This window comes from Stigmatopora argus, chromosome 7, assembly GCF_051989625.1.
Source record: "Stigmatopora argus isolate UIUO_Sarg chromosome 7, RoL_Sarg_1.0, whole genome shotgun sequence".
NCBI classification, from domain to species: domain Eukaryota; kingdom Metazoa; phylum Chordata; class Actinopteri; order Syngnathiformes; family Syngnathidae; genus Stigmatopora; species Stigmatopora argus.
This window is the reverse complement of record NC_135393.1, coordinates 7162523-7185041: the sequence shown is the minus strand read 5'-3', so window position 1 is coordinate 7185041 and position 22519 is coordinate 7162523. Positions and strand designations below refer to the sequence as shown.

Here is a 22519-nt window from a genome sequence, read left to right as displayed (position 1 = left end):
GAGCCCCACCTAACGACTGTGACTGGTGTTCTTTGAAGCGCTTTGTGTCTTGCTTATTAAGCTACTATCTTTTTGTCTGCACACATTAGAGTCCAAATTGGATCGCATACACTTCACTAGGTTTCCGTGTTTTTGGGTGGAATATATATATATATATATATATATATATATATATATATATATGTATATATATATATATATATATATATATATATATATATATATATATATATATATATATATATATATATATGCTATATTGGGAAATTATTGATTAAAATGCACTTTGTGTTAATGCAAATCTTGTCTCTAAATTGATCAAAAGGTAAGGTACTTCCTTCTCCCCCAAAAGTGCTATTATGTAATACCATTTGACTCAGTTGGAGGTAGCGTAAGCAACAACTTTTGAACTTATTGTATCAGTCTTTCAAAAAGCACACTACCAAATTATAATATTTTAAGTCCATTTTAGGTCTACACACAAACCTTAACTGTGGCTAGGCAATTAACTCAACTGGTCAAGTTGGTTTAAAAAATTGCAAACACAACTAGATGCTTGATTTGTGTAATTTTGCAGAATCATATATTAGGTACTGTTTTTGAATTTGTAAACAATAGCATTTGAGGATTTGAGAGCCTCAGAGTAAAAATACTGTTTATATATAGTAGTAGAAGTTTTAATAAATAATTTGGCCAAAAGGTATAAAATGAGATCGTTAAATAAAATACTATGGCAAACTTAAAAACATTCCTTACTGGATACTGCTAAGCTTTTTGTGACACCTTAAGTAGGCCCAGACATCAGGAAAACAAAAAAAATATCTCACCACTATGGCAAGCCCAAACTCCTGAGAGTAAAGCTAAGTATGTAAACAATTACAAATCTCCTTTTTGTTGTGTTTTATAGTTTACATTCCTTGCTTCCTCAATAAAATACAGCAGTAACGTTCATTCGATGAATTATTTGATCATCAAAATATACAGCATACATTCAAGTACAAATCTACACAGGAATTCAAACAGATTTGCTTAGGCAGATTGCATGAGGGTACTGGCAGACTGTTGGATTGGTGCACATCAAACAGGCAGTAAACACATGCACATCACCATTCCACGCATTAACATGCCAGCGGAGGTTTTGCACTAGCGGTTGTTGAAGCCTCTACAGTGCAGTTAGAGTACGGAAGATCTGTGTGAGGCAAAAGACAGATGCAGTAAGTGCAGTGCATTGTTTGGCAAGCAGCTTGGTGCTCAGGTCGTGGCAGCTATGCTTTTTGCCGGCTCGCTCTGCTGCCAAACAGAAGTCCCTGAATGAACGGGCCACATCTTGCAGTCCAGCAACTGCTTCGGCATTCCTGCGCTCACACCTGTCGCAACTGGAAAACCATATGCACGTGCCAGCCAACTCCACTAAGGTCCGGAAACTATCTGCCAGAGAGTTGAGCATTTCCTCTGGACTCTGGTCAATGGCCACCACTTTTTGGCAGGAAGCCGTTAACCGCCTCGCCTCTGTTTGAAGCACTTGCTTGTTCTCTGTAAAGTGAGAAGCACATGTTTCCCTTGGGTGGAAACCTCCTTGACTGGGCAAAGAACAGTCAGCGCTGCTATTTTCCAAGACAGAAAGAAGCTGGTCTACATCAGCACGTACGACTTGGAACCCATCAGGCGGATCAGGGTAACGTTGCTTTCCAAGGCGATTAATGGTGTCCTTTTGTGTTTGAGTGGGAAGGTGATCTTCATCACAGAGTGGTGAGAGAAGGGGACTGAGCTCAGATGTTTGGAGGGATGGCAGCAGGTGTGGATAGGAGGGAGGGTATGTTGAAGAGGAGGAAAGGTGGGTTGATGTTGGGGGATCAGTTATGAGTGGAAGAGGTAATCTGGCACTTTGTGTTTCACCACTGCCTTGACATGAAAACTCATAAACAGTCAAGTCCTCATCAAAACTGCCCTCTTTGTCAAAGCAGTTGGTGTAGACTGCTGGGCAACCACAAGGATCAATATTTAACCCCTCCACTACTGAGTCACATCCAGATGTCAGCACAGAAGTGCACCCGACCTCAGGTTTTGAGTTTAAAGTTGTCCCTAACTCTGATGAGACTTGGGATGGTTCCTCCCAGAAGTTAAAGCCTCGCCAGCCTGAACAATGGGGTTGGATTGTTTGTTCTGCTGGCCTACAAAGACCCATTAAGGGCCTGTCACTGCTGGTTCTTTGCACATGAAAATGTGGACCAGGCCCATTTAAATTTTGTGTAGTAACCACAATCGGAGTAGGGCTGGGGGGTGAGTGTGTGCCTAATTTACAAACTGGAATGCTCTCCATCTTTATCGCATATGTCATCTTTGATTCCGGTGGCATTGTTATAGGACCAGGAGTTTCCAATGTAAGACCTGTATGATGTCTTTGGAGGCTACTCAGAATGGAAATTGGGGGCTCTGTTATAGGCAGCTTGATGGGTTCGGGAAGAAGTCCGTTGGGTTGTTGTAGTTTGGTTTCATTCTGGACAACTAGGAATGTGGTTTCATGGTCTATTAACACATCATCTGTGGTTTTCTTTACTTCTGATACTAAATTAGAAGTCTTTGCTGTGGTTGTTTCGACAAAGAAATCACAGTCTACTTCGGATCCTGTCACAGTGGCATCTGAATCATCTGACTCCACTACCTCTGTCATTGTCTCTCTCGTGTCATCAATGTTTTTCACAATGTGCAAGTTATCCCTGCTGGCCACACAGTCCTTAATAGGACTTGTGGCATCATTCTCCCACTCTGTTTGGTTGAGGGTCTCTTGGGAACGTGACAAAAAAAGAGGCAACTTTTGAATCTTTCCTCTTAATGTGGATGCGGACAAACGGCCCATTAGGCTAGGAGAATAGGACTGAAAGAGGAAGTGAGTTGGCAGATGAGGCTCTTTGGCAAGATCATGTATCGTAGCAGTGTTAGGTTGAAGTGAGCCAGAATCAGCATCTGAAGAAGAGTCTCCATCTCTTGGTCCATCTAAAGTTTTAATCAGACTACAAGTATTTAAAATTTCAGTTTTCAAACCAGACCCCGAATTTAGCGATGGATGTATGATACTTATTGCAAGTCCAGGCTTCGCTGTGATGGAGTTTATAGTATCGCTGTATTCTATATGACCATTACCTTTTGTGAGAGTGTCATTGGTATTTTCAATATCAGATTTAACCAAAATATCATCATCAAAAACATCAGAGTTTATGCTGTCAGTAACTTCGTCACTATCAGGCATTGTCATTCTACTCATATCAGTGGGTTGATCTTCATTTGCGGTAACTTCTAAATCTAATTGTGGTTCGCCGACTTCATTTTGTTTTTGCTCAGTGTTGGATGAGGCCAAGTGCGATAATTCTGTGCATTCTGTGTCCAAACAATCACTGGGAGATTTATGACAAGCTAGCATTGGTGGACAAGGGGATGAAGGTGGCGCGTGTGGTGGGGAATAGGCTGCAACTTTTGAATCTTCCTCTTCAAATGAGTTTTGAATAGAAGCAATCTGGTCGACACCCTTGTCATTCAACTCTATTAGCCGTGACATCAATTTGGTCGCCTCAAGGTCACCTTTACTGCAATGAATTAGTTCTTTTGAAATGTCTTGTTTCTCAGAATCCTGTGACAATAACATATGAGAAAGGGATGGTCCATTCCCTGTCATTCTTTTGTCCTTGTCTTCCTCTTGTTTAAACTCTAGCATGCTCTTCTCATCTTTTCCCGTCTCTGGTCTGTCACTGCTGCAATCAGCACTCTCTTTTCCATCTGGATCCACCCGACATCGAACAACAGTGATGGAAGGAACTACTATCCTAATATGATCTATGACAGATTTTGATTCCATTGCATCGGGTTCCATCTCCATATCATGTTTCCTGCTTCTGCTTGCTGATGCCAGATGGTCACGAGCTTGCTCACTGGATCCAATATTAGAGAGAATGGGCTTCGACTCGAGCTGTTCTGGTTCCCCTTCAAAGTAAGACGAACAGAAAACAGTTGGAAATTGGTTATCAGATTGTTCTACAAGTTCATAATCTAAAATTAATATGTCAGCATGAGTACCTTTGGCCAAAAAGTTGCTATTCAGCATAGAATGGATCCGGTCTTGCATTGATATTGGTTCGGGTTCCGGATATGATACCCTCGACGTATAATCTGTTTCCATGTAGGAACGACGCTTCCGGGATCGTTTCCTCAGCTCATGCAATGCCCTTTTGTCACTTTCTTTGCATTGCTGACCCACCTCTTCTGAATTACCATCTTTCTTTGCATCGGACACAGAGACACTGATGTCACTGAGGTTGAGTGAATTAGCAAAATCCACTTTCACCTCAGTGCACTTATCTGTATGAAAAAAAGGGGTCAAATTAGTATTCCAATATTGCAGTGAGTATGTCAAACTTGCTTTTATTTTAATCCCTCTTTGATTAACAATTATGAAAAAAAATCTCAAATCTTGCATATAACTCAAGTATATGTCTGAATGTTATGATGGCAGCAACTATATAATGATATATAATTATGCATTTTATGAACCTTAGCCACCAGATGGAAGGCACACATACCCGGGTACCTTTTGTATTTACATTACCATAAGATCGCAATAGGTGGCGGACACACTGAATTGGTGGCCAGCTAATCGCAGGGCACGAGGAGATGAATACCATTCACGCTCACACTCATACCTAAGGACAATTTAGAGTGTTCTGGAGAAAACCCACGCAAGCCTGGGGAGACCATGCAAACTTCACACAATAAGGACCCACCTGGGATTGAACTCTCAACCCGAGAACTGTGAGGTCCAGGCGTTAACCACTTGGCCACCAATAGAATTCAAATAAATAAATAAATTATTTCAATAACTATTTTTAATTTGATCCTTCCAATTCAAAAGTTGATGTCTACAGACCACTGACATCTTGTGGTTCATGTAACATAAAAATAAGTAATACATTGACTTCAATTTTTTTAAAGCTATTTTCTCCAAATATCAAATAAATATTAGGCCAAAAGCAGTGTTTTGTTCACACAAGCCTTACGCTGCCAAAAGTTAAAGCTCGCGCAACCATACAACTTTGGGTTCAGATAATGTGAAAATAAGCAACAAAACTATTTTATCTGATAATATTAACTTTTTTTCTCTTCTCATTACAATTTCAATCTTTCAATATTACATTCTTCTAATATTAATAGTTAATCTGTTGGAATATTACAATGTATGAAAATAATCTGCATTTTCTGTGGCGCATCAGAACATCTCTCGCGGCAAAGCACAGTGGTTGGGAATAAACAATCTAAAAAAGGAACCATAATAAAATCGAGATTGTGCTTTTATTTTTTCAAAAATCGTGATATGATCTTTTTGCCCTACTTGTAAGGCAGTACTAAAAAATCCCAGCATAAGATCAGCACCTCATTTAAGGAGGCCAGTAATAGAAACTTCACAGCAAAAGTAGGATCACCTTTTAGCTCCATGTCGTCAGGTGACGTGAAGCCATCTCTGGCGTCAAAGAACTCTTCATCAGAGCTGCTATCTCCAAAACCAGGTGGTGGCTGGAGAATGGGTGCAGACTCAAGTTCTTTCGAGTGATTCTGTACTTCCTTAGTGTTATCTTTGTCACTTCTCTGACTATCATTCACAGGTTGGGAAAGGCTGCGAGCGCTGTCAGGGGTTATGTTGGAGCAGAGTTTGTAGTAACAGCTGGCATCTTTCTGCTCAAAGTTGAACACAAATTCAGAGTAGGAAGATGCTGAGGACAAAACCGGGGAATGTTGATGTTCTCCAATTCCGCTCTTCCTGCTCGCTTTTGCTACTTCACGTGTTCTGCTTTCAGTGTCCTCTTGGCTGCTATTTAGCATATTTATGTTTTCCCTAGTGTCCTTTTCTTCATCTGGTTCATCATCACTGGCCTCTGCAGGGCTCGGGAGGAGATCTACAAGGCGAGAGAGCTCAGCAAAACATATGGTTTCATCATCTTCAGTGTATGAGCTGGTTGACTGTTTAGTAAGGGGACTTTCAAGTGACATAGGAACAGCATCAAAATTTGGGGGAGAACCTTTGTCGTCTGACCCTCTGTTTCCCCTTTCATCATTATTGTAGGATGTAAGGTGGAGAAGAGGATGGGAATGAGCAGGTGGAGGAACTAGCAGGTTCTCCTCAGAGTGTGTGAGGGAAGGGGGGTAAAGCTCGAGGGCTGAATAGAGATGAGCATGACTTAGTGTTGCGACAATGGGCTGCAGGGAGATAGAGGAACATGTAATCAAGTCATCTTCCTCCAGGAGGTCCAGCGAGTCACTGGAAGGACTGGTAACAATGCGAGAGTCAGTATGACAGGAGTCAGAGAGTGAAGGCTGGTCCTCTGTTGCTCCACCTCCCAGTTTAGATTGCAGTGTTTGACTTTCAAGCTTCACATCATCCTTTTTTGTTTGGGCTTCTTTTTCGTCAAGCAGTTGATCCTTCTTCTCAAATTCAGGTAAATAGTCTTTTTCATGGTCTGTGTCTTTATCCTCTTTTTGCCTTTTGCCTGCTGATTTTTTATTTCTAAAGTCACTGTCACGTTTGTTTGTCCTGGTCTGCCCTTCTCTTCTTTTCCTTGCCTCTGCGTCTGAAGAGGCTCTGACACGTGGGCGGCGTTTGGCATTAGCAGACACACGGGGGACAATTGGCTCCATGTCCAAGTCGGACGAGTGGTCAGAATCGCTACCACGACGTGACACGTACCCTGTTGACCGAAAGACAATATGACCTTCAATAGCTGAATGCATCAAATGAAGTTGAACCCTAATAAACTACAATCTTGTCTACACTTACGTAAAGCTTTGTTTCATAAAAAGCTAAAGTCGCTCTTCAGTAACTTGCTATTGCCATTTATTGATATAAGCAATTATCACAATCACTTCATTACAAATGATTTCACTGAGAGGGTTTTAGACCCACTGGGAAGAGGTTGATTGCACTCAGTTTTAAAAACATCTATTGCACTAAAGCTAATGGGTCTTCTTGTAAATAAACAGTGCAGTGTGTGATTTGTGCATAACAGCTCTCCATGTACCTTCTTCAGCAGATACTCTATGCTTTTTAGGGACATCCATCCAGGGAAAAATGTTGATATTGGGGTGAACAAACACTCGACAGTATCCTGCTATTAGGCATGACATATCCTTTGCTGCAACTGTCTCCAGCAGTAATGTAATTGGCTGAGGGTGACAAATGACAGCATTATTCGGACAGAGAAGGACCATATTCAAAATCTAATCACATCACATGAGCTCATGAATGTTTCATTATGAATCACAACGAAAATCACATATACAGCACACTCAAACCTAGAGACAATGTAGAGTGTCCAACTAGCCTACCATGAATGTTTTTTGGAATGTGGGAGGAAACCGGAGTGCCCAGAGAACCCCACGCAGGCCTGGGGAGATCATGCAAACTCCACACACGTGGACCAACCTGGATTCAAACCCAGGACCCCAGAACTGTGAGGCCGACGGCTAACCACTCATCCACGGGGCCACCCGTCATGCTTTACTTTATTATCAAATTCTAATTTGCAAATCTGTTAAGACTGACCCAGTTTTGAACACTATATATTAGTCCTGGACCAAGTGGTCATTCAACAGTTAAAATGACTAAAGATCATCGATGGCAATACATTTTTGCAATTTGATTCGACATTTCATTTCAGATTGCATGGAAATTTCAAAGATTAAGCTAGATTTAAGCAATGACTTGTCTTATTTATGCTATACCATTTCCTAATATTGAGTTACATCTTGTTGAGCAAAGAACAGTCATTTTGTTTTACTGAAGTCAGATGCTTAGGGCAAACCATTTTACTCATTGTGTGATCCTTCTATGCAAATGATCTTTGTTTAATCACTAAAACCCCATGCTTTGAGCCTGCACGCTCAGAGCTTCTTACCATGCTAGTGGTGGAGAACTGCCCAAAATCACAATGCCTCGCCTGAGTCTTTTTCTATAGTTGGGCTAGACATGAATTAATGTTTACAACTAAAAATGTATTTATGCTTTTCATTTTACACATTTTGTCAACATGGGCTTTAAAAGAAAACTATAAATCTATTATTAACTCAGGATGTTTAGATTGACTGGCAATTTGCATTATTATTATTTTTTTACACACACTGTAGGTTACTAATGGGTTACACATTTTTTGTGTAACATAAATACATGCAAACAATTTTAGTGATGTCAAGTTCTAAGCAACAGTCCTGTACTGTGAAAGAAGACATTGTTTTGATGGGTTTAGTTATATATTATTCATTGCGATAATTGCCGTGCCTTTAGTGCTGTTTTATGGTAAAATGGGTCTAAATTTTGCTTTACTACAGTGAAACTGAACAAATGTCCTAAATATAGGGCACTATGGTATGATAAAATGTTCTATTATTCCTTAGGTCTTACCATAATGTCTTGCAGGTATATCTTAACCAAGCTGACCTTGTCAGACTCAGGAATGAGTTCGAGGCGTGTGATGCTGTTAAACTCTGTGAGGGTGGACAGGATGCTAAGCTTGTTGTTGATCACCTGGCTCACTCCATAACGCGCACCCACCAACAGTGTCACTGTGGACTCTCTATCCTGGAGCTGAACAAAAGGGAGGGAATTCATAAAATCGAATTAACAAATAGTAATAAATAGGCTTTAGTTAAGGACTATATATATTTTTTCTATATGCCCTTTCCTCTCCTTGTTAAGTAGAAAGTTGACCTTGTATGCAAGCAGGGGCAAACATGCAAATGCCACATAAATTTTAAACCTCTAAATTGCTAGGCATACATTCTAAATAATACATGTAATAATGAATCAATATGTAGGAATTACAAAATATATCCTCACCATCATTGTTGCACTAAAGGATTTTCCACCATAAGACTTGAGGTCACTGAGCTCTTCCAAGTAATTTATGCGCGCTTGATTGACTGTCAGGGCCCTCTGTTTGGAATCATTTTGGGAATGGCTTCTTTTCAGCTGGAAATGAATGGCCTTCATCAAGTCTTTTTCTCGCATGTTCCGCAGCAATGTGGATGACACAAAGTTGTCGATGCCCCAAGTCTTACTGGAGTAAACAAATCAACAAAAAAGCTGACTAAATAAGAGCATTAAAGTTGGAAAAAATGTTGATCATATATAATATATAATTACGTGATTATCTTCAGGTTGGTCTTCGGGGAGAGGCCACAGTTTGCCAACCTTTCCTGGATGTGCAGTGCGCCAAGTCGCAGGGCAGTGTTACACCTCATTTCTACTGCAAATCGCTCTTGCAGGACATCATTCACTCCCTAACAAAAACAGAAATATGCCACTCAGTCTCATATCTCTTTATTTACTCCCAATTGCTGTTATCTTGAAATTGCCAGTTTCTTTTGACTAGTTTAAGAAAGCTGTCACAGTCCTAATGTGCAATTCTGTTTACATTGGTCCCTCAAAAATTCAATTTTAAATTTGCTGTATTGATCTTTAAATTAGTCTATTGCTGTGCACTATGGTGTTTCTCTGTAAATGCATGGGCATTTATTCCCAACCCCTATCCTCTGTGGCATAAAGAACTCAACTTGGGCATGTCTTTTTAAAATTGTCCACAAAATCAGTTGCCTGATAACTAAGAAACTCTAGTCCACCATTTTCACCATATCATCTTGAGGTTCTGATTTCCTTCCTATTGTGAATAAGTTTATTTGTGCAAACAGTTGAGGATGACTGTTCAATGACTGTAAGGGTCATGAAAATGACTGTTGCCTGTAGTTGAAGTAAATACATGAAATATATTAAAATTCAACGCCTACAAAATATATTTATCCTAGTACAATAAATCAGGCAAAAAAAATCAACTAAAACAGAAATGTCACTTTTGTCGAAGGAATGGTAATATGCTAAATAACCTGCAGGAATAGATACTCAAAGGCAGTCGGATCATCTTGTAGCAGAGTCTCAGGGAGTTTTGGGATAAAACACACACGGAATAAGCATCTGTAGTCACGGGACTCCTTCTTCTGGACCACCTGAACTCAAACCAAAAGTCACGTCATGCATACATTCACTGAATTTAGGTCAAATACACATATATTGCTAATACATACTGTAGACTAGTAATTTCAATACATGCAGTTGAAAATTGTAGTGTTTATAAATACCTGTTGTATCCTCTCTTCCTCATGTAACAATAACAGTTTAGTGACACTGTATTGCTGCTCGAGCACCAGAGAGAAATGTTCAATATTTATCAGGGAAAGTTTTTCCTTGAGTGTCATCACAATATCCTGAGTCAAAATAAAGAGCAAGCAAATGAGATAGTTGGAATTGAGATAAGAATGGCATAGTAATAAAGATCAAAACTGCATCTTTAAATCCCTAATGGCTACTATGACTATGGCTATTGTATGACCTCGGCGAAAAGGTAGTTTAATAAAGCCCAGTTGCTGTATAAGTAATTAGCCATCCATTAATACAGAATTAACTTGCAATGAATGTAACACTAATGTAATTGTTGACACTAATTGTTGGACTATAGGCGAAATAAGACAGGTAAATGTATATGTATACATTGTCTACCTTGACTGTTGTAATGGGTTCAAATTTAAAGGCCTTTGTCTGTCCATTCTCCAGATATACCTTCAGAACATTAGGAAGGAATAGCAGTGAGTTTCCCTGCAAAGGGTAAAAAAAAGTAATAAGATCAATGAACATCTTAATTCACGTAATCATTTTACATTATAGGAATTAAAGAAAAGAAACAGCATGTAAAGTACTTTGTGTTTAAGTATAAAAAAAGTGGACGAGTGATTAGCGCGTCAGCCTCACAGTTTTTATTATGCTTGGAGCACAACCCATGTGGAAAGTTATCAATAAAATATTGGAAATCAATTATTAGATACAAGCCAATTCATTAATGTGTTTATATCTCACTCAGTAAGATGCCAAGCCTCTGCGTTGTTTAGCAGAGGCAAAAGAGTGCTTAAGAAGTATGACTGATATAGGGGAGTATTGAGTTGATCTAATCTAGACTGGAGAAAATAAAAAATGGGATTAGATTTTCAATGTCTTATTTGGTAATAACAAGTAGTTTCATTTATTCATCTTCTGAACCGCTTATCCTCCGCTCGAGCCTATCCCAGTCGACTTCGGGCACCAGGCAGAAGACATCCTGAATTATTTGCCAGCCAATCGCAGGGCACGAGGAGATGGGCAACAATTCACGCTCACACTCATATCAGGGGCAATTTAGAGTGTTCAACCAGTCCACATGTATGTTTTGGGGGTGTGAGAGGAAACCGGAGTACATGGAAAAAAAATCGCAAGCCCGTTGAGAACATGCAAACTCTACACAGTGAGGACCGACCTGGGATCAAACCCTCGACCCCAGAACTGTGAGGCCGATGCGCTAACCACTCGTTCCCTCCACCGGGCCGCTTAACAAATAGTTATCTCCCTATTTTTGAAAATGGACTCAGGTCTCCACATGAAGTGGTATTTCTTTGACTCTGCGTATGTTCTATTTTTTTATGGTAGGAGTTAACTAGAACACCCAAAGAGAAATAAAATTTATCTAGCTCAAGGCAAAAATAAAATTGTAGTCTTTGTCTAAGTATAAGTAAAAACAAATGCTTTCAAAAAATGAAAGTGTCCAAAGAAACACCAAAGTATACTGCTACAACTTTTATTAATTTCTTGTAAATGTGCGTTTAAGTGAGTTGCTTTGTATTTCTGCACTGCCGTTAACAATGGGGACATTTTACATTTAGTAATGCCCATGCCGACAGCAAGTTTCTTTGTCAAGCCCAAGTCATTGCTTCTAAGAAGTAGTGTGTACGTATTGTCTAACTTCTTGATCGTTGGGATATTTTGGTAAAAACATGTCACAGAAATATCCCCTAAAAACTAGAACATTTGTAGAAAATTAGAATCCTCACAAATGACAAATAGATTTAGTTTTTGTGAAAACAGTAAAGTAAATCCATTTGTTACCCACATCATTTCAGCAGTATTTTCTTACACTTAAGTTGTACGGGTAACAAAGAGGTCACATTAATGGTGGAATAAGGTTTCAAGTGATTTATTGTAATTTTATTTCATTTGATTAAATACCTGGAAATTGAACAGATCTGTTGATACTATGCTTTATATTGACTGTATGTACAGTATGTCCACTAAAATAATTTTGCAAGTCCTACTTCTTTGATCATTTCACTATGACTGTATGCTTTCAGCTATTATTGTATATGCCTTTGCTGTATTTAAATTGGTTATTGCACATGTTAAGTATGTTAAGATCTCCACAAATATCTCTCCCAAATACAGATCGCCGAGTCTTGCATGTTAATCACAGTCGTAATTGGGAGATGGGGCAGATATCGACCTGTATTTTCCCCGGGATTAGTAATGGGCACTCCAGCCTCAGTGGGTTTTCACATCCAGCTAATTCCACATCCGGTAAAAGAATGGGAGCAGCCAGAGCCAGGCTTGCGTGAAAAAAAAGCATCACTTAACTTGAGTGCATACAAGTTCATCTTACAAACAAATTTAGTTCATAAGAACGTGAATATTCACAGATGACAAAATTGACAGATATTTACTCTATTACTGGTTCTTACACTATGATGTCAATCTGAAAAATGATGCATCTGGTTAGAATATCCTATTGGGTAATATTACTGTGGATAAATCCAATCTGGTCTGTCTATATAACCATAACCTGTGATATTTCCCAGCCAGGTGTTACAGTACGCTCTGAAAAAGATTCCCATGTATCTTTGGTCGAAAGACAAACATTTGAGATAACAAGACGTCAGCACTACAGTATGTCTAGCTGATCTGTGAAAGTAGAATGTTATATGGAGAAAAAAAAGGCTTTCCTTAGAAAAGAGTCAGAGTCAAAGTCATGTAAAGGGATATTGTTTCAACACTAACCTGAGAGTGTCCATTGACCTCCACTTCCTCAGCAAACCGGACCTTTACCGGGTTGGATTTAAGCTTGGCTCTCTTCTCAGGTGTGATGAAGGATGACTTAGGTCCCTTAAAGATAGACATAAGAAGTATAAATACGTTTATAAATATATATGTATGTATAGTATATTGGCCAGCCAATCATAGGGCAATTTAGAGTATCCAACCAGCCTTGCATACATGTTTTTGTGATGTGGGTAGAAACCAAAGTACCCGTAGAAAACCCATGTAGACCTGAGGAGAACATGGAAACTCCATACATCGACCTGAATTCAAACCCGGGACCCCAGAACTGTGAGGCTGATATGCTAACCACTGAGCCGCCAGCCCTGCTATTAGATATGTCGAGGTAAATTGAAATCAATATATTTAGTTAGATTCAGTAGCAGAGCTGAGAGCCATCAACCAAACGAGATTAAAGTTGCTTTCTTTAACAGAGGCACAAGGGAGACTTGAAGTTCAGGCATTTATTTAGTGACCTCCTTCAAATGGGACTGAATATAAATTGGCTTCTGGGTTACTGATTGAAGTCCAAGGCTTGGACGGTCAAGTGACAACACACATGCAGTACACCCAACATACACACAGTTGAAGTGAAATTATCAGGGATGTAATGATAGGACCTTGGTGACAGAAGAGTTGTGCAGTATGACGCTCAAACTCTAGCCTTGGTTACATGTACAGTAGATTTATTGGTTTGATGAACATACATCTGAACATTGGATAGCATATCCACAATATCAAGGGGCACACACATATACCGTATTTATACGAGTATAACGCCAACATGTGTATAACGTGCACCTATAATTTGTGACTAAAAATTGTTTTTTTTTTTTTTTTCCAGTTTTTCTCAGGTCACACCAAGGATACTGGTAACTGGCAAATGTTGAACACATGTTGCCATGACAAAAACATATGGTACGGAAACCTGGTAAAACAAACTACCAGTATGGACACAATTCTCAAATGGAATTTACAATTTTAAATCCTTAAAGTCTAATTCATCATCCTAACATTTAAAAAATTTCAGTCTGATTCATCATCATCAGATTCACCAAACAATTGATTTCATTCTTCTTGACTTCTTTTAGTGTAAGCACCGGCCAATAGAATGGGCTCTCGCGCCTCATCTGGCGGAAAAAGACAGGTTTTACATCACCGGTGGAGGGCAGTGTTTTACTGAGATTCTTATATAACGTGCACCCGAACTTTGCTGCAGTTTTTTGGTACAAAATTTTGCACGTTGTACTCAAATAACTACAGCAGTATATAACTACACTTGTTATATTAGAATATCATGAACGAGCCAAGAGAAGGCTAGTAAAATTCATCAGATTGGGATGACCTCTAAAGGGAAACCGTGTTTTGGATTTTTAATTTTTTTTTAGACAAATGTAACTGGAACTATTCCGCCACACCTTGTGCAGACATCTACCTCAATGTGTTTTTTTCACCTGGTTTCTATCCACTACAAGTCCTTAATTCCCTGGGTTGTTGTGGGCTAGTGGCATGGAGAATTAAAGTTTAACCATTAAAAACATTCAGTTGCAGTTGTGTTGATATGACAGATCTTTATTAAGATAGATTAAAATAACAGTTTCATGTGTATTGGTGAGCTATCATGACTTACCAGCACTTTTCTGAGTATAGTCACAGACAACGAAACTTGACACTCTCTGAAGGAAATAAAGAGGAGCCGTTAAAGACAGTTCCTTACAGACATACCTTAATTTGAGTTTGGTGTTTACATTACTACTTCTGTATGCATTGTGTGTATAACTTGAATGTTGTTGCCAGTGATAGTGAACACCTGATAATTTCAGCAGCTTGCTCAGGGGTAAGGTCATCGACAGCGACATTATTGATCTTCACGACCTGGTCACCAGGGATGAGCCGGCCATCTGCAGGACCACCTGGACATAAAAAGTTTTCTTGAGGCGTCATATTTAGCGGTTGTGTTGTACCTTTTCATACATAACAAAAAATGACTGCCGAGTTTTTTCTTGTTGTTAAAATTAAAATATTGCTAAAATTGAGTATTTGCAACAAGGGTGCACCTGATTTAAAGGTCCTTCGCGATACTCTAACTTGTCTATTTAAAAAAAACATGCTGCCTAGCCATTCCACAATTTAAAATCAAGGTTGAAATAAGCCCAATAATATCACGATATTACCATCAAATATGGGGTCAATTGGAACTGAATGATACCTGTCGAAAAAGAAAAGATACACGTTATGCATTTCTTGTCATACCTTGGGTGACCTCTTGTACCAAGATGGGTGTCTGTGAGGACAGAGTGAGGCCATGGGATTTGAGCTTTGGGTCCTGCTGGATCAAAACATTCAAGCGGAAGGGATAGTTCCTTCCATCTGTGCTTATAGATTCTGCTGCTGATTCTATTGAAACTCGGTCCCTGTAAATGGTCATCAAATAGCACAGGAGTCATTGTTGGGTGACAGTCATAAGTATCCCAAATAATTTTTTACTCTCCTAAAAATGTCAGAATTCGCACTGAAATTCACAAGAGGTGGGCAAGGACTGCCCACTCAAAGAAGAAAGATGAGGAAGAAAAAGATGCGTCGAAGAAGGCGGTGAGCTCATTAAATTAGACGTAAAAAGTTTGACCTGCTCAAAGAGTGAGACCTGCTGCCCAATTCTCGGGACCGCCTCAACCATCTTCCCACCACCTGCTCGACCCGGCTGGTCCTGCGGGACGGGGAGCGACTCCTGTCCTGCAGTTCCATTTACCTGAGATGACCATACATATAATACAGAATCATTTATTTCATTGACTAATTTCACAAAAACAAACACACAAAAAACTAGATGACCAAATACATTATGATTAATAAAAAAAAATGTTAAAGGCAGAGAGTAAACATTTTGCGTAAATATTCAATTGTAAATTCACATACTACACACATTCACATAGTTTATTCAAGACCTCTATTATCCTCATCAGTATCATTTCGTTATTCAAATTATTGGGAAATTATTGAAAAGATGGACGTCTCCATGGATTATCTAGGTTGTAGTGTATCCCGCAGCTGCAGATTATCATTTTGTTATTCAAATTTTTGGGAAATTATTGAAAAGATGGACGTCTCCATAGATTATCTAGGTTGTAGTGTATCCCGCAGCTGCAGATTATCATTTTGTTATTCAAATTTTTGGGAAATTATTGAAAAGATGGACGTCTCCATGGATTATCTAGGTTGTAGTGTATCCCGCAGCTGCAGGAAGCAGATGCTTTGATGATGATGGGCATTAGCACCATCCATTAGAGGGAACAAACGGACAAGGAGGGATGACTTGCTAATTTAGTGACAAGCAAAAAGAAAGAAAGGAGGATAGAAAAAAAAATTATTATGATGACATCCTAAGGAGGTTAATTCTGTTGAGTAGAAGTCATGAGTGACACAGTTTATAATGCCGGCATGTAGTTTTGTTTCATAAGATCTCTTCAGCTTTCATTTTTATCCTTTCCCTAGCATTTATTGATCCTTCTTCACAAATTCCCTTCTCAGGTTACAGATGCAAAAAAAAGCAGGCCTACAGGGCTTGCACATGTGAATTACCCCCAATTAATGTTGTAATAGAAACGAAAACAACTGAGGACGGTGCCCTGCGATCGGCTGGCCACCGATTCAGGGTGTCCCCCGGGGACAGCACCCCCCACGACCCTATGAGATAAGATGAGAGACAACTGAGGACCATAACCTTGTATTTTCATACACAGGTGAAATCAGGGATTTTGAGGAACAAAGCAAGTCCTATTCAGATATCCATCCATTTACTTTGACGAAAATCCCCTGTTGGGCAAGAGTTTGACCCCAACCCTGTGTTTTTAATGTCAGCAATCACAATAATTCTACTATATAATTCAAAATGTGGTGATATTGTTAAACAATAACAGCATTTCCATACAAATACGCGTTGCAAAACAAACAGCTCCATTGACACTGTGCCAACCATTTCATGCTAATTTGATAAATGGATTTCTACAGTAGCAGATGTTGCCAATAGGGTTCCTTTTACAAATCTAAAATCTATTTGAGGAAGAAAACAAAAAGGAAATACTATTTGTTAAAGTGTGCGTAATGAAAATTGTATTTTGCTTTCTAAATGTGTGAAAGTCTCACAGTGTGGGCAAATGAGATTACAAAGTACTGTATGTCTGCAGGCATTGACAGGGACTTTGTGCGTCACCCATGCTTAACCAGATTAGAACAAGCTTGTCCTTAACCTCAGAGGTCTGGTTAGGGCATAGGACTAAGCTAAATGGTATCACAGACACTGTCTGTGGTTCACTACATACCTCCCTCTCACAGTCTGCCCCACTTAGTATATATAGCACATTTTCCTAATGATTTAATATTGCCCTTTGTCTTTTCATACACATTTAAAAATGGTTTCAGGGCAGCAGACCAGCACACACCTGCTCTCAGCCCTATTGCTCAGGGCTCCACGTGGGCGCCACTTAAAGTCCCATCCTGCTATTTCCCCATCCATCACTCTGCTGAGGAGGACCAGTCTTCATTACCTAATGACAAACACAAAGTTGTGGGTTACAGTTTTGTTGCATATGTAAACAAAACAAAATAGGAATTAGATAGTGGAAATATAATATAATATTCCAATATCATTCATACTTCAGTAAAACTCATTAAAAATTCAAAATTTTGTTCGGTACTGTCTGTGAACAAGTAGTCTAAGTCTTACATTATTTGTGTGATCACCATCACTGTATTTAACCTGGCGTTAGTCTGCAATTGAGGATTTAGTACTTTATTTTTTTGAGCATCCAAATCAGGCATTAAATATTCCAATATCATTCATACTTCAGTAAAACTCATTAAAAATTCAATATTTTGTTCGGTACTGTCTGTGAACAACTTATTTTAAAAGTAGACTCAATTAGAGTAGACTATTAACCATCTTAACATAATAAATCACAATCAGATGAACGCCATTAGAAAGCTGCCTCCCTTTTTTGATTACAGCACTTATAGCATCACAAGCTGTTGCAAAACATCACTACTTCCCTGGAAGCCTCTCTACTAAAAGGTTTTAGTCGAGAGCCAGAAAAAAAAGTGGGTAAAGAGTGAGAGAGAGTGCTGATCTGACCGAGACACACAGTGTGGAGAAGCAGCAACGAGCAACACAGAAAAACGAGAAGGAAAAAAAAAGAAGTCATTTGCTCAGTAGAAATGGACAGTTACACAAATCAAAGAGTGAACGAGACTGGAGGCAAAAGAATCCGGAAATCTGAGAAAGAAAGGAGACAGCAAGGGAGACAGGCAAGAAGGAAAAAAAACATGATGGTCCTGCCACTCTGGGCTCTTTGTGCAGCTTGTCAAGTCCCACTTGGCCCCATTCCAAACAACATCCATATTTAATGAGGACCTCATAAAGCCTCGAGAAATGTCCAATCAGCCCAACTGTCAAACACTGACTTGAGACTTTTTCCCGTAGCCCTCTAGTCAATACTTATTGCTTTGCTTCAATTAATAATACTACTTACCGAGGATAGCAAGAATACTGCATTCACCCAATCTGGGGGCTCACTACTTCACATAATTACCAGACTGAAGATATGACTGCTTTGCATTTTGGCAATGGATTTCTGTTTTTTATGAAACTACTAACTAGTCATTAATTGCATTCTTTCTTCAGAAGTAACTTCCAAGGTCAACTCTCTGGATTCTGAGAATTATTTCAGACTGTGGACAGGTGTCTTTTACACAAATTAAACCATGGCAATAATACAGTGAACAAGTGGCAAACCTACAATTTACAGGTCTGTGAAAGATAGAGCTCTTGATAATTTGTAGGCGACCAATGTCAGGAGCAGCTCGTTTGTCCCTCCTGGCTTGCCGTTAGGCTAGAGCAGCTGCGAGTGATTCTTGATTACTTCCTGATGTGGGTATTTAAGCACCACGGAAGTGGTAGTCATTGTCGGATCGTCCTGCGTGACACTGCATACATCGCTGCAAAGGTACTGTTCTCCATGCTCCGGTTTTGTTTCGTTTTGGGATGTATAAGTCCTTGTTACTTTGTAAAGCTTGTTGAGTCATTAAAGTTACTGTCATGTCATGAGCACAGTTCGTCTCGTCCCCTCCTGCTTCCCCGCTACTGGGTCCAAATCCCTCCGATCGCGCCACGACGTCTCGGCGCGATCGTAACAACCAAGGTATTATAGTTGAAAGGTTACAAATAAATCTATCTTTAAAAAAATCCTACAACTTCATTCCCTGAGAATTTGCTTAGTGGCTGACAATTTGCATGTGATACAATACCAATATAAAATAAGACTTGTACTCTGAACACACAATAAGATCTGATTCTCATGCAGTAAATGTAAAGGGTACAACATGCATCATATTATATTAAAACACAAATATTCATGCTTGAGTGTTTGAATATTGGTGTGTCTTAGTCAAAGAGCTCCTTACATGAATAATGTATTCAGATAATGCAACCACTTCACTTTGGCAAACATTTATAGGCATTTTAGCACACAGACCATGACAGATGCTCCAACACAAAAGTGATCATTTCAGGAAAAAATAATGGACTGAGTAATGAACATCTTTTGAAAGGACATAAAAAATAGTTTCAAACGATGTACAGTCAAATGTAACCAATATGTCGATTAGGATCGCCTGTTAGAAGATATTTTGAGTAGATTACGTCTGGTTTAAAAAAACAACAACCAAAAACCGAAGGATGGATATTGTCTATGCTATTGTGCTATCAAATTTATCTTCTTACTGATATGCAGGTAAACCAGCGTAAGAACCAACGTCAGATCCCGTTCAACCTATCACCCATCATCCATGGAGTTGGTTTTGATTGACATACTAAGTATACATGACTGTCAGATCATGTTTTTGCTCTAATCAGCATACATGGTGCATATCCAACGTTGTGTGCAATACGTTTTTTCCCCAAAGATGCTTTCAAATCTTTGTATAAAACTATGACACTAAGAGGGAACTGAGCCAGAGAAAGGTGAAGGAGTAAAAATTCAGTGCACATCGTCAGAGCGCTATAATGTTAAAATCTTGACTTAAAATACTTTTACATAATTTTATGAGCAAAAAGACCACTAAACGCTCTCTACTGTGTGCCTTCATGATGCACTAAAGTCCAGCTAGGCCTGCTAGCCCTTCATGACTGATATTGCAACTTCTATTTAATGATAAGTTGTTTTGAATTCATAATTTGATAAGATGTGTGCTCATGTGCATGTGTTTGTGTGCTCTCTCTGTTGACCAACGTTAGCTTCCTCCTTACTGCACAAATATAAAATGTTTTCACATCTTTCATTCAAATTTGGGACACGTTGATCATTTTTTAAAGTTTAGTTGGTAGGTTTTTTAGAACAGTGGAACAAATTTGAGAATTTACATATACAATTCTGCTCTATTTATGAAAAATCCAAGTTACAAAACAAGTTCTCGAACCAAATAATTTTGTAAGAAGAGGTACCACTGTACTTGTAGTTCACGTAGGTTCAGTAAGGAGAAAAGTGTGAAGAGAAAAATTTGCACTTCTACAATACTGCAACTTTGAAGTTATTTTTTTACATTTGACACATAGGTGCTGTTTAGGTTAGATGCAAAATATGACCTTGGCATAGGGCAGGCAAATAATGATTACCACCCAAGTTTAAACTCAATGCAAAGGATGTTTTCAGACTTTGAAGTTTAGAACTCTGGGTTGGCATAGTACACAAATGTAATGAGGACAATAGAAACACACAAATTACTAGGATATAACCAACCTCCTCTTGTTGTGCCATATATGCTGCCCTTACTGTATTAACCTAATATTTACTGTAAGATTGGCAGGCCAGATTATACCCACTTGCATATGTTGTAGTTGGCAGAGCCAAGTTTAATTATTGATAAAAACAACAATTTTTGTTTTTGTTTTTCATTCATGTTTGTTCAAGTTGCAAGCAATTACATGCCCACATTCAGACAGACTATTCAATGGGTATTACACTTGATAAATGCAATTGCATAAAAAATGTAACTAAGCCTAAAAATAACGTCATCAATTAATAAAGCCTGGAAATGCCCTCAGATGTTGGCGGGTCTCTTTTCATCTACTGAAGAAGTCTCTGTGCTCATTTTGATTCCAAATCTGGCCATGACACAGACATAAAACACGTACATACCAACTGCAGCTTTACGGAAAATATATATATACGCTTAAGCACCCAGTTGAGGACATGCAACGGCAATAATAAAGATTTTATTGTTCACCGAGGCATGATGCAGCAAAATATTCAGAGCAACATTGTGCTATAAAATGCACATGAGGGTGTGTGCACAAAGGGTCACTGAATAAAATTGATTTGTCACCGACTGTGATTTATTTGTTTACTGTGGTCATCAATTCCTCCAAAGATGCTGAATAAAGAAGTTGCTTTCTTTTCGTGAATCTGATGTTTTCTCTCCCTTAAGCATTTTCCTGTCAGCACAAACACATCCTAAGCCAGGGGTGTCAAACCCAGTTTGGTTGGTGGGCCACATTCATGGTGACCAGATCTCATGTGGGCTGGACCATTTTAGATATAATATTTAGATTGTTTTTATTTTATAAATGGATTAAAAGAACTGGATTAAAAGCCCTGAATATTCAGTTTTTTATAGATCTAAAACAATGGTTTTTTTTAGCTTTATTTAGATTTTACAAAACTATTTTTGAACTAAAAACACGTAAAAAATTGATTTAAAAAATACAATTATTGATTTAAAAGGGGGAAAATCAGAAAATTTAATATACATCTATACTCTTCATTTTAATTTGATCCTAAAACAGAAAGTCGGCACTCATGATTTAGTTTCCCGGGCCACACAAAATGATGCGGCGGGCCAGATTTGGCCCCTGGTCCGCCACTTTGACACGTGTACGAAGCATTAAGTTCACCTTCCTACTTTCTACCCTCCAGTTCTTTCAGCGTTATCCACCTGTCAGACTGTCTCTAAACTTAGAATTCCCAAATCAACATCCCTAGTTTTGTGCATGACTTTCAAAACATCAATTAGGGGATCAAAACTAGTAAAGTTGAGTGGTTGAGCAGCACAGCACCCCCTTGCCTCCATCATCCCTGAGTAGTAGTGTACTTAATCACTGTGTGAAACTTTAACGAAACTGTGTTCCTTCTGATAGTATTTCTAAATGTATTATTTGATTTGTACCGTTTTGAGACAATAAAATCTACTATAATATCAGCCTGTTTAACGATTTTGCACTAAATCTCTGAAGGGGACAATTATTTTTGACAGATATGCAGGCAGGGCTAAAAATAATCATGCAAAATTTAAATTATTATGAGTTTTTGTTAGCAAACACTATGGCAGACAGTTTTCTACCATCAAGTTGTTATTCATTCTTGTTAATGAGAGTTAAAGACCTTACCGAGCTGGTTTGTGTTTCTAATCCCCTCCAGAGTGCGGAGGGTGGAGGTTTACACTGTCCCGGACGAGGAATTATAGCGTCCACAAAATAGAGTCCAGTAAAAT

General features: G+C 38.9%; 1 protein-coding gene across 1 annotated transcript in view; it reads right to left on the bottom strand.

The window, feature by feature from the left end:
• Positions 1-180: 180 nt before the first annotated feature.
• frmpd1a (FERM and PDZ domain containing 1a) overlaps positions 181-22519 on the bottom strand; it is a 22500-nt gene continuing 161 nt past the window's right edge. The window contains exons 1-17 of the mRNA XM_077604760.1: positions 22416-22519; positions 17419-17523; positions 15606-15728; positions 15233-15393; positions 14790-14892; positions 14610-14655; positions 12941-13045; positions 10586-10681; positions 10168-10293; positions 9916-10035; positions 9179-9315; positions 8873-9092; positions 8438-8620; positions 7059-7203; positions 5378-6728; positions 4069-4427; positions 181-3975 (exon numbers count right to left, since the gene is read on the bottom strand). The exon at positions 22416-22519 is cut by the window's right edge and continues 161 nt beyond it. Of these exons, the coding sequence (XP_077460886.1) occupies positions 1163-3975; positions 4069-4427; positions 5378-6728; positions 7059-7203; positions 8438-8620; positions 8873-9092; positions 9179-9315; positions 9916-10035; positions 10168-10293; positions 10586-10681; positions 12941-13045; positions 14610-14655; positions 14790-14892; positions 15233-15393; positions 15606-15724 (6084 nt within the window). The 5' untranslated portion in view covers positions 15725-15728; positions 17419-17523; positions 22416-22519 and the 3' untranslated portion in view covers positions 181-1162. The remainder of the gene's footprint in view (positions 3976-4068; positions 4428-5377; positions 6729-7058; positions 7204-8437; positions 8621-8872; positions 9093-9178; positions 9316-9915; positions 10036-10167; positions 10294-10585; positions 10682-12940; positions 13046-14609; positions 14656-14789; positions 14893-15232; positions 15394-15605; positions 15729-17418; positions 17524-22415) is intronic.